General features: G+C 41.5%; 1 protein-coding gene across 1 annotated transcript in view; it reads left to right on the forward strand.

Moving 5' to 3' along the window:
* The first annotated feature begins 403 nt into the window (after window positions 1–403).
* The window catches only part of LOC140232511 (uncharacterized), a 44,406-nt gene continuing 32,696 nt past the window's right edge, over window positions 404–12,113 (forward strand). The window contains exons 1-11 of the mRNA XM_072312605.1: window positions 404–2,511; window positions 2,857–2,978; window positions 5,154–5,303; window positions 6,024–6,193; window positions 6,787–6,925; window positions 7,417–7,674; window positions 8,279–8,409; window positions 8,966–9,083; window positions 9,567–9,794; window positions 11,222–11,349; window positions 11,596–11,839. Coding sequence (XP_072168706.1) covers window positions 486–2,511; window positions 2,857–2,978; window positions 5,154–5,303; window positions 6,024–6,193; window positions 6,787–6,925; window positions 7,417–7,674; window positions 8,279–8,409; window positions 8,966–9,083; window positions 9,567–9,794; window positions 11,222–11,349; window positions 11,596–11,839 — 3,714 coding nt within the window. The 5' untranslated portion in view covers window positions 404–485. The remainder of the gene's footprint in view (window positions 2,512–2,856; window positions 2,979–5,153; window positions 5,304–6,023; window positions 6,194–6,786; window positions 6,926–7,416; window positions 7,675–8,278; window positions 8,410–8,965; window positions 9,084–9,566; window positions 9,795–11,221; window positions 11,350–11,595; window positions 11,840–12,113) is intronic.

A 12,113-nucleotide genomic window follows, 5' to 3' on the forward strand; every position in this document is an offset into this window, starting at 1 on the left:
ATTCTGCATGAATACTAAATGGTCTTCACAAGCTGTAAAGGAATTTTTTTTCCTGCCTGATGCTGCAACACCTTTTATAGAGCAATTTTTGCAGCTAAATTGGTGACAAATTACTTTTTGTTTTTTAAGTGTAAACAGTATTCATAAGTAAAACAAGCCAGTATTTGTGACTGATTTAAAATAATGCAAATTTCTACCCGATTTCCTCTGTGTAATGACTGTTGCCTCTCATAACACTGTCACAGTTGCTTTTTACATTGTCTCCATTTATGAACTTTTTTTCTTCTACTTTAGTGTATCCAGAATGTAGCTTATTAAGTTGTATAATCTTCTCACAATTGAACTGATTTGCAATTGATATGAATATTCTGCCTCAATTTGGCAGGTGTATCATCAGTGACAGGTGCAGCCGGCTCTTACAGATTCTCTGCAAACGTCCCGCTGCTTCATTAGCAGTGACAGAGACATTTAAGGAGGTATCAAAGATGGACGCTGATCCGGAGTCCTCTGGGACTCCTGCAAATCCTGGTGCAGATGAGAAAGAGGATTCAGTACCAAACACTCTTGGTCTCCAACTTCTAGCAGGCCTTGCTTCTCCATCTCCGCAATCCCACGTCCAGGATGTTGCTCCTTCAGCCACACCCTCAAGTGCTGGTGCGACCGCGAGCGCTTCAAGTGGGGCAGTCAGCCCAAAAGGGCAGAACAAGGTTACAATTGGTGTCCAGCAGGTGTCAACCATGCTACAAGATAAGACACTGAAGCAAAGTGGTCAGCAGACCTACTATATTACCAAGTCAGCAGGCACTGGTAATGTCACAGGAAAAACGGTGCAACTGAAATCGCCAGGCGCAAGCAAACCATTCCTGATCCAGACCTCTGGTGGATTGGTTTCGGCGTTACAGACAGCGCAGCCAGGACAAAAGGTGATCTTGACTGGTGGTAGTATACAGCAAGCGACATCGAATGTTGGCGCCACCATTTTGACATCCATCCCAACAACTTCCACTGTACAAGCCACACGAAAACCCATAATGGTTTCCCAGCAAACTCCAGGACAGTATAAGATTATCACTAAAACGAGTCCTGTTCAGCAGAATAAATCTCCACAACCAGTCAAACTTCAGCTACAAGTCAAGGATGCTACCATTTTACAGAAACTGCAGCAGGCGGGCCAAGTTGTGACTTTGGGTGGGCAAGGAGCTCAAGGGGAAACCAAACAACCTATTCGTTTTGTGCTGCCGGGAACCTCAACTGGCACAACAGGTGCAGGACAGATTCAACTGGTGCAAACTCAGCAAGGTTTACAGAAGGTAATCACATTGCAGCAGCCCCAACAACAGTCACAACCACAGCAGCAACAGCCAGCAGTACAGCTCTCGCAGCCACAACAACCAGCAGTACAGCTCACCCAGCCACAGAGCAAGTCACCAGTTCAATTCACAGTCGTGCCCCAGTCTGCTGCAGGTAGTACAGGAACATGTCTAGTGGTGGTTTCACAGCCATCTAGTGCTGCTGGCACTGTGTCTGCCACACCGACCAGTCCTGTTGCAAAGTCGCAGTTAGTGACACAACCTGGAAGTATAAGAATTGTACTCCCTCAATCTCAGGCTGCTGATGGCTCCAAGGTGGCAGATGCCACAAACATTTACCAAATATTGGCCAACAACAAAGTACAAATTCCCAGGGTAAGCAATGTGAACACACTAACTCAGGGTAAAGTGAAGCTTATACCAAGTAGTGTTGGGGGCAATGTTGGAACATCACAGGGCCAGACATGCATTATTGTCCCATCATCAGTTGGTGGTAGTATAGGCAAATCAATTACTATTGCAACTAAACCTCAAGCCACGTGCACCACGACTGTTGTACCAACAAGCAAAGTTTCCCCTGCGAGAGCTGGAAGTACAGTTGTCCGTATCGTATCAGGGGCTGGTGGGCAGCAGATTGCTACAGTATTGACTACAACAGCCAACACCCTCACAAGTTCAGCACAACCTAAGCCAGGAGTTCAAACTGTGCAGGTGGTTTCTCCAAATAAGGCGATCTCTCTGTCTCCAAAAGGTGGTCAGCGAACAGGCGTGTCTGTTACTCCATTGTCCATCATCACAACCACCAGTACACCCACCGGTCCCAGCATCAGATACGTCACTAGCACCGGTTCAAATGTTGCTGGCAAAACCATTTCAGTTGTGCCAACTATTACGACCCAATCTCTCACTACAGTGTCCACTGGTGTCCAACAGAAGCCAGTTGTCAACAAGAAAATTGTAAGTTTTACCTCGGTGCTGCCAAAAGCTGGTGCTGCCACAGAAACTGGCTCGTCGATTGTCGTCACATCCCCAGTCAAAGCTGCTCCTGGTGTTGCATCCACTGTATCAGCTTCTGGTAGCAGCTCACAACCGCACAAGATGGTTCGCATACTGCCAACCAAGCCAGGCCAGAAACCCACTCAACTAGTCATCCTCGTCAACCAGACAGCAGCTAATATTGGAGAGGAAGTGAAGGAGATAGGTAATGTAGCATTTATAATGAAAGTAATATTTATTTATTTTTATTTTTTTTTCTTTCTGGCATGTTTGATGAGTTACAGTTATTTGCCCATAAGATATTGGATGATTATATTGGATTATAAAGATAACATGAGGTCATCATAAACAGTGTCTAGAATTTGTGTGAGAACCCTTTTTTGTTTTTTTGCTATTCTTTTAATATTCTGTATTAATCATTGTTTTAGTATGTTTCAGTTATGTGAATTGTAATGGTAGAATGTATGTTCAGGAAAATGTGAAGCTGTTCACTTAATATTTTCATTTGAAATGAAGTTTCATATGTACCTTTCATATTCTATTTTTGTAGGAGAAGAATTGAATAAACTGCAAAACCAGCCCAAAACCCAGGAAACAGTGGATAAGCTGAAACAGTTGCAAGCTCGTCTTCAAAATTTGCAAGTTGCTGCCCAGTTGTCGGCTAAAGCCAAGGTTTGTGTTCCAAGTTTCCAGGACCATGAGGTTGTTTGCATATGGAAAAATCAGGATGATTTAAATGTAAAATTGTGAAAATTTTTGCATGAAATCTCTCTCGTACTTGCCAAGTTGTTTGGGTTGAAACATATGTGACCGGCGACAACGGTTTCAGGCAAAAATCGCGAATTTTGAAAATTCATTTTTTCACTGAATCACATTGCCCATTTCGTAAGCTTTGCATTGATATAAAACACTTCTATTCTTCGGCACCATAAGTGGGCATAGAAAGAGAAATAAAATACACTTTTTAAGTTGTTAGCCTGACAAAATTGCGAGAAAACAGGCTTTGAAGATTCACCTCTTTCTCAAAGACAATGTCCGAGCGGCGATGCGAGGGGAGAATCACCCATCCGTACGATGGTGCCAATTGATGTTAAGCTCCACCTCTAGCAACCACATCGCCTTCTGATTGGCTCACTGAGAGAGTCAAATTTCCTGGGCACCTTCCTCGGAGCTCAGGGTATGGAGCCGAAAAACAATGCGTTTCGCTCGGGTTTGTTTACCAGTACGTCTTTCAAATGGCGAATACGATAATTACACGTATGGTGTACATGTACATGTGTATGGTGCATGCATTACGCAATGGCATCCACACGCCATGTCCGTGTGCATGTAACAGGAGCAGTGGCGAATCCACACATTTACAAATCGCGTTTTCATTGTGGTTGATTTGTCTTTATCATTGGCGACCCTTTTGAAGGCAGAAAATTGCTAGTGCTGACAAGGGTCACGCTTCTGTTTGTTTTGCTTTTACAAGACATGCATATAATGTTGCTTTGATCGGTGGTGCTAATTGAATATAATGTTGCTTTGATCGGTGGTGCTAATTGAATTAAAAAAAAACAAAACAAACAAACAAACACGACTCGTAAGTTTGGTGCGAACTTGACGTGTAGTATTTGAATATAATTGGTCACATGTGACCGCTCCTTTCCTCTCATCTACCTTCCATTGAGTCAGTCTGCTGTCATAATTTATACTACATGTACAAGTAGACAAATTTGAGAATATTTACACTGTAGTTTTCTTTTCACACGATTATGTTATGCTACATGATTTTTGTTTCACTTCCGTTGTCGAACATTGCGGTAGAATAGTTTGGATAGAAAGCCAAACGAAGAGCACGCACTATACAGAGCGAGCGTATATAAACCACTATACCAAGAACAATGGAGCATGTAATCGTGCACGCGTGGACAAAGCATTCCCCAAACGCTGCAACTGGTGTCTCCGAAAGCCGAATTATGTAAATATGTGCGACGCACCAGCCAATCGCGTGCGAGACCCTGCGCCGTAGCAACGCTGGGGATATTTGCGCGGCGTTCGAAAGAAGCTCGAAACTGACGAGTGCGATCCAATATAGGGTGCTTAAAATTCCATTTTCGATAGGAAAAACTTAGTCTTATGCAATGAAATTTAGTGAAGATGTAGAAAACATATCAAAGATTCGATTTCTGCAAAAAACCTAAATCGACAAAAATAATGGTCAAAATCTTTGTACCCCGCCTAGGAGGGAATTTGCTCTTGCGACTTTTGCCTGAAACCGTTGTCGCGGGTCACATATGGAACACAGATAGGTTCTGTTTAATTCAGATGGGTTAACTCCACAGAGCAATGGGCTGTAACCTCCTCCAATTGTTAGATTTTTTTTTCACTCTAATAACTTGAATCTGTGATGTGAAGGTAATGGATGACAGTCATTGATAATGATTGTTGCTTTACTCATGATTTGCTGCATGATTCAGTAAATCTAATATAATTACAATGTTGACAATCCAAATAAACAAATTTGATGTAAAAGTTGGATCAGAAATGGGGCATGCCCAAGATGGTTATCAGGCAAGGTGTATTTGTTTCTCTTTGATACTATGTTGTCCAGACTGAGAGCCGATAGCACATTATGAACAAGAAAACACTGGGAGAACTTAGTATCAGATATTGTATGTAATACAAGAATCTTGTTCTTGTCCCTCTGAGAGACAAGCCTTATATCATCTAAAATTTTGCCATGTTACCACTTCTTTCTTCTCAGTTCGCTTTGAACCAATGCTTGGATTCTTTGAAAAGTATAATAACTGATTCTGTTGCTTCCTTCGCTGGTGCACATACTTCCCACCTATTTTTTCACAGGGACAAGGTTCAGTGGAGGAGCCCCTTCCGACCAATGAGAAGGAGCGCAAGAAAATGATCAAGCAGCGCAAGTTGCAGGAAAAGGCAAATCGCATCATCGCAGAGGCTGTCGCGAAAGCCAAAGCTGCGGGAAAATCAAACATTCCAAAGGTATACAGACTAAAGAGTAGGCCCTTTGCTAGCTGTAGGATGAACATTTACTCTACCAGAATACTCGAAAAGAAAAATCTAGAATGGAAATGTTGCACCACTAATCATACTGTCAAGAAATAATAGATGTGATTTTGTAGGCACTTAACCCATTGTATAGAATAAGACTCTCATTGCTGCGATCTCATATGTGTTTCTCAGCCATTAATTAACCAAAGTCCAATCCTTGTGGATTCTTCTCGCACCAAATTTTTGAAATTATTTTGATTTGGTGGGATCACAGAGAGTTGAAAGATGGTGGCTTGCTAATTTTGCTAGTGTTTATAATGTATTGCAAGTTTAAAATGTAGATAATTAGCCTGGAGACGAGTGCCTGGTTGCAGAGGTCCATTACACATTCTATTCCAAATCAGACAGGACGTTTGTTTGAATAGGGCCACAAGTAATGGAGGGGACAGCAAGCAATGAGGGAACAACTCCTTGCTCCTGATTTTTTTCTAACGCAATCACCCAGAAATTATAAAAAGAGAATGGAACAAGGGGGGAAAATCATCATGGGCTGTGTGTATTTTCTAATGACACTCTATAGTTTAGATGGTTTCACATGATTGATTCCAGCAGGGTTCTAATTGTTCCATGTTTAGAGGTGTGCACTCGTCCTTTCGCCCTAATTTGACGTGAACGAATGACCGTTTCGCTCGTCTCCTACTCCCTAAGCAGGTGCTGAGAGATAATGACGAAATTCCCCCCGAGCTCTTGGGAGAGATAGAAGAACTGGAGGCAGAGGCCAAGAAAAAGAAGAAGTCCAAGAAGAAGTCCAAGGAGTCCAAGCAGCCCAAAGAGAAGAAGATAAAGGAGAAGAAGGTGGTGATTGTGAAGAAGAAGCCCAAGTAAGTGGTATTAAGTTTCTGCCGAATTTAATAAAATCCTATAGCAGCATTGTGGAGATATTGGAGGAATCTGTGAATTGAATTGTGGAAGCTTCCTTTTATCGGTCCTCGCAATATCCCCCAGAATGCTGTAAGAAGTTTGCATCAGTGCTGTAGTAAACTTTCCTCTGATTCCCTTCAGGTTTGTCATTGGAAATTATCATCATTCTCGACATTGCTTTTTAAATTTGTCTTTGCTAATTGTTATCTGGTTGCTTTACCTAAAAGTCAAAAGCAGAAAAAAAAAACCGTAAGAAAATCTATTATTTCAGTGTGAGAACAAGAATTTGACAGTCTGCCAATTTCACTTTTGTTCTGCAATGTAAGAAGAAGTTTTATGAAACCATGAATGGTAACTGTGAAGGATTATGTTGATCATGGCTCTAAGATATTAAATTACTGTCTTTAGTGATGGCAAGAACATAATTAATGAATGCAGGAAATAGTTGAATTAAGCTCTTACCATCACTATGTATGAAGAATGTAGTCCGTAAAATTTCATTTCATTTAAAGTTGGGCTTTCATTTGTGCATTTTTTTTTTTCTCTCTCCCAGGAAACTTCCTGCAGCAGCAATCAACAAACTGAAGCGACAGAAAAGAAAGCATGGAGAGTTCAGCGGAGAGAGCTCAGACCTGGATGAGACCCCACCACCGTCTCCTCCAATAGACGAGATGAATGGACCTGGCATAGAGGTAAATTTGTCCCTACCCTGTTAAAAAATATGCGTATCGTTTCGATTGAGATAGATTGTGGGGCTCTTTCTGTGTGCATCAATTAAATTGACAGTAAAATTAGACGTTCAAGGAAGGCCATGACAATTAAGTTTTGCATTTGTTCTGCCAAAGTAAACATTGATAGTCTTTTTTTTTTAATGATGGCGCATATCTCCATGCCTTTGCACTGAAAAGGTGTACTTGCATGCATCCACGTATACATGGTCATAGAAGTCCGATAATAATTTGATGCTCCTGATGATTTATCATGCAGTTTGTTGCTGAAAGAGGGTTAGTTTTGTGTGTACAAGGTCACATATCATTGACACCATGGTTTTAGCTGTTGTCAATTTACCCACCACTGAAGAATCCTACCGAGGACTTTCTGTCGGGTCAATAGAATTCATGGCATGAAAGAGTCATTGCCTCTACAGCCAGTGATTCATCCTTCTCTACCATTCATTGAGCAGAAACGACGGTCCGCCCGCAACACGAACCGGAAGCGTTATACAGAGGACTACGACTTCAACATCACCTCTGACGACTCATCGGATGACGACGACAAGAAGAAGAAAAAGAAGAAGAAGATTGACCCCAAGATCCCGATTCCCAAGACCATCAAGCTGAAGGTCAAGACAGAGAAGCAGGACGAAGACGTGGACGTTGAGGGTGTCTCCGAGATCGATGTAGTCTCTCTCGAACCATCAGAGTCTACAAAGTTTTTTGTGGTAAGACATTTACTGAAAGGAGATAGGGTGGATTCTTATCCTACGCACAGACATAGCACTGTAATCTCTGTAGTTTTGCTTGAGAAGTGTGAAGAGAATTATTGCTGAAAAGATGTTATTAAGTTACAGAAAACCCATCACAACCCCCCTGATTTGGTGAGTGAAGCGATAGCCTTCCAGATTCCATGTTTGTCACTCTCAGTTATGTTGTGAGTTGCTCCTTACAGGAAATATTGCATAGCACTAAGTGAAGCCCAGACAAGGAGGAAGCAGTTATGAAGATAATGGTAGTTTTATCCTTCAGTGTGCAGAAAATGTATACCATAAATGTTGCGAAGTCTAATATTTTTGTCGGCAATTAAGGTCAGCGAGGTTTGGGCTCTGCAAAACAGGAAGCCTTTGTGACAAGCAAGTCGCTGAGTGATCAAATTCTTGTCACTGTCTTTCAATTTGAGACACAAAATATCCTCTGGGTTCGGAGCGCTATACGTTTGTCGATGACGTGATTTACACGTGATTGTGAAGACGAACCTTACAGTGTGACCTTAATTATGGGTGTGAGCATTACCTCCTCATAATCATAGATATTTTTGATGTATTGCAGGATAACCCAGATGAATCACAGGCCAATGTTGTGGAGAAGATTCTGGCCAGCAGGATCACCAAGAAGCCTCAGATTCCTGGTGAAGCCCAAGTGGGAGAGATTGAGGAGTTCTACGTCAAGTACAGGAACTTGTAAGTGTCCATGCCTTCATTTGTAGTACGGCGAGGTTGGGAGAGGAGGTACTTTGGTGATATTTGCAGGAATTTCATTACTTTGTTATCGTACAGTTTGCTGGGGGGGGGGGGGGGAGGGGAGTTGATAATGGAAACAGGCAAATTGTGTATAATGATAATCTAGCTGGGAGGCGAGTGGCTACAATCACTATGCTGTCTTGGTATACTATTTACCTGTCAAGACCTTGAAAGAAATAGAAAATGTGATTTCTTAAAATGGCTCAAATATGTGACCACGAACAAAATTATCAAAAATATATGTGAACATGTAAAATCGATTAAGTTACAAGAGACTAAACAATACTTCAGATTATGCATCCATGACGATTTTTCCCCCTTTTGTAATTGTGTAATTTTATTTCTTTATATGAATTCACTCACATAAGGCATTTCACATTCCATATCAGTTGTGAAAGCAGTACTCAGTTGAAAACTGTTACCATGACAATATGTTGTGCACGAAGCTAAGAGATATAACTGAACCGTGCTTGATACTGTTCTGCACTTCCTGTAGCTCATACCTGCACTGTGAGTGGTCCACAATTGAGAAGCTGTCGGCAGATCCCAGGATCTTCCAGAAAATCAAGCGGTTCAGACTCAAGCAGCTCGCACAGTATGGGATGGCATCAGAGGTGAGAGGAGAATGCATGTGGCTTTGTTTGTGTTCACAACATTTTTTGCAGCAATATTGTAATACTGGTTCCATAGTTTTACAACATTTGAAGTCAAATATGTGCATTTAGGCACCCAGAAGAAGTGATTATTTTCAAAGTCATGCCAACTCCTTTCAAGTGAATTCAGGAAGTGCTGGAGCATATTGACTTGGCTTTTCAGTCTGTTAGAGCAGTAGGATTTGATACAATTTATGATATACTTTCTCAGAAGAAAAAAAAAAAAAAAACTACATTGAAAAGAGGCAAGGCTCTTTATAAGCTCCATTTGAGTCCCAGATCTGTAGCCTTCTGCTGATGCTTTGTACAAATTTGACAATTAAATTTAACATAGCACAAGCTTACATGTCACTGCAGTGGCTGCAGTATCATGATTCACTTGTTTTCTCATGAATACTATGGCCTCACTCTCCTCCCCCCCCCCCCCCAAATTCCCGGTGATAGTTTGATGAGGGCGAGTACTTCAACCCGGACTTCACCACGGTGGACCGCATCCTGGACAAGGCCATCACGAAGGATGAGGAGTCGGACGAGATGGTGACCCACTACCTGGTGAAGTGGTGCAGCCTCCCTCACGAGGAGAGCACCTGGGAGCTGGAGGAGGATGTGGAAAGAACCAAGATCAAACTCTACGAGAAGTACAACAAGATGCCCTCCAAGTCAGAGAGACAGGTTAGACATAGTCCGGCACACAGGGTGCTGTCACGCTGGCAAGAGATTGAGAAGTTTAAGATTGCGAAGTCTTCGCGATCTTTTGTCCTCCGGTCGCACTGGCAAAAGATCGAGAAGTTTGGCAGGGGTGGCATATGTGGAAATATCCCTAGTTGGAGTGGGAAGTTTCACCGAAAGTTTTGCAGGAAGTTTGTGGTCACATTGGCAAAACTTTGAGATCTTATTCCAAAATTTTGTGAGGAGCCAAGATTCGCAAAATTGAAATGCATAGAAATAGAAAATTTCTTGTTTACATGAATGCATTGAATGCCATTGGCAATTCGCGAAAACATCATGCCGCATACATTTCTGGTTTTACAGTGTACAAAAAAAAAAAAAAAAAAAGTTCCCTGTGTTGGGAATTGGTTTTACTTATTGAGATGCATGTGACAGTCAAGTATCTCCCTGATTTTGCTCTGTGGAGTTCCCCTGAGTTTGGTGGATGACTGTTAGCAGCACTGGCCATAACTTAAAAGTTTTTGTTGTAGAGCAGCTATTTCCAGTGGTAGATGGGCTTGCTTATGTTCTGTGGCATGTAAGCCCATTGAATTAACCTTATTTTATTTTTAAATTGTGTGTACACCCCGTTTGTTTGATGTGATTTATGTCATAAATTGAGGTTTGAGTATCTGGACAAGGGTTGAAGTATGATTCAGGAAGTGTGTCATTATTATAGAATTTCAGGTAGTGTTTTTTTTTCCACAAATAATACAAGGATTATTCAGTAACACAAATTTTCCCCTTGTAATGATTTAAAACATTATATGCAAACTTTATTTTAGTGTTTCAGTTAATGGTCTAATGTATTAAATGCATTTTTGGAGATGACCTGAAAGTAACAATGTTTGCATGCACAGCATATGTTAGGAACTTCTTGGATGGATGTCTGAAGCTATTTTCTTGATATGATGATGACGTTTCGTATTCTTACAAACCGTACTGGTGACTCTCCACCAAATCTGATCAAGAAACCAAGTGCTGTCGAATCCACCCTGTGTCGTCATGTGCAAAGCAGTAGTGTTCTTCAGTCTACAGTTACAGAGACGAAAACATTAGATAAAAATAAGTGAGCACAAACCATGTTTAAATTGCAGTATTAAGTTTAAATGTTTACTGGGCTTCACAAAGAACGGTATGAGTACACTGCTTTTATGTGCAAGCAGAAGCTTTTGCAAAGTGGAGTCTGAATGTGATGAGAAATAGGTGAAGTAAGAGACATTTTATGTGAATGATCTGGTCAAAACCTTAGTTTGCATCTAAATGTAAATGTATGTTAGTGTATGTATTGTTATGCATATATTCTAGTATATTTGTTTGGTTGGTGGTAGATTTGTTAGTTTGCTATTCCTTAAATGTGTTGTTTCTTCCTCTTCCATTGATATGTTTAGCGCAAACCCAGACCTAAGGCTAGCGATTGGAAGAAACTGGACAAATCACCCAAATACAAGGATGGCAATGTCCTGCGGGAATACCAGCTGGAAGGGGTCAACTGGCTGACCTTTAGCTGGGCAAACTCGTAAGTAGCTTTGAAGAGCCCTAGTATTATTCCATACTATTACAAACCTTTAAAAAAAAAGAATTCTTGCCTACCTCTACTTTTTTTTTGTTCTTTCTTTTCACTTTTTGGAGTATGCCTGGCCGTGAATAGAAATTTTTGAGGAAAAAAAAGTATATGTTAAGAATAAAAATAGATTAATAAGTACCAATACATGAAAAGTATATGGGCCTTACACTCATCAAAATGATTTGTTACTGCCTGCAGGCAAAGTTGTATTCTTGCGGACGAGATGGGCCTGGGCAAGACAATCCAGACCATCGGCTTCTTGAAGGAGGTGGAGAAACATGGCATTCGGGGCCCATTCCTGGTCCTCGCTCCACTCTCCACCATTGCTAACTGGCAGCGTGAGGTGGAGTCCTGGACCGACATGAACAGCGTGGTCTACCATGGCGGGTCCCAGAGTCGACACATGATTGCCGAGTATGAGATGTTCTTCAAGGACGACAAGGTAAAGAAGTGGTTACAATGTGTTTCAAGGCAATGAATAACCTTTCTCCAACATATCACAGAACTTTTTTTTTTTTCACCTATGTACCACATCTTGTAGCCTGCACTCCTCGCAAAACCTGTCTGTGCAATTAGTTGAAATGCAAACATGTGGCACTAGAGCCTTCTTGGAACCTATAAGTGGTGTCACAACTAGGCAACGCTTGTTTCATACCCATCTCCAGTGGGCAGGCATAATTATTCCCATCTTTTGGTAATTCCAGGAATCATTGAGG

Source organism: Diadema setosum, chromosome 9, assembly GCF_964275005.1.
Source record: "Diadema setosum chromosome 9, eeDiaSeto1, whole genome shotgun sequence".
NCBI lineage: Eukaryota > Metazoa > Echinodermata > Echinoidea > Diadematoida > Diadematidae > Diadema > Diadema setosum.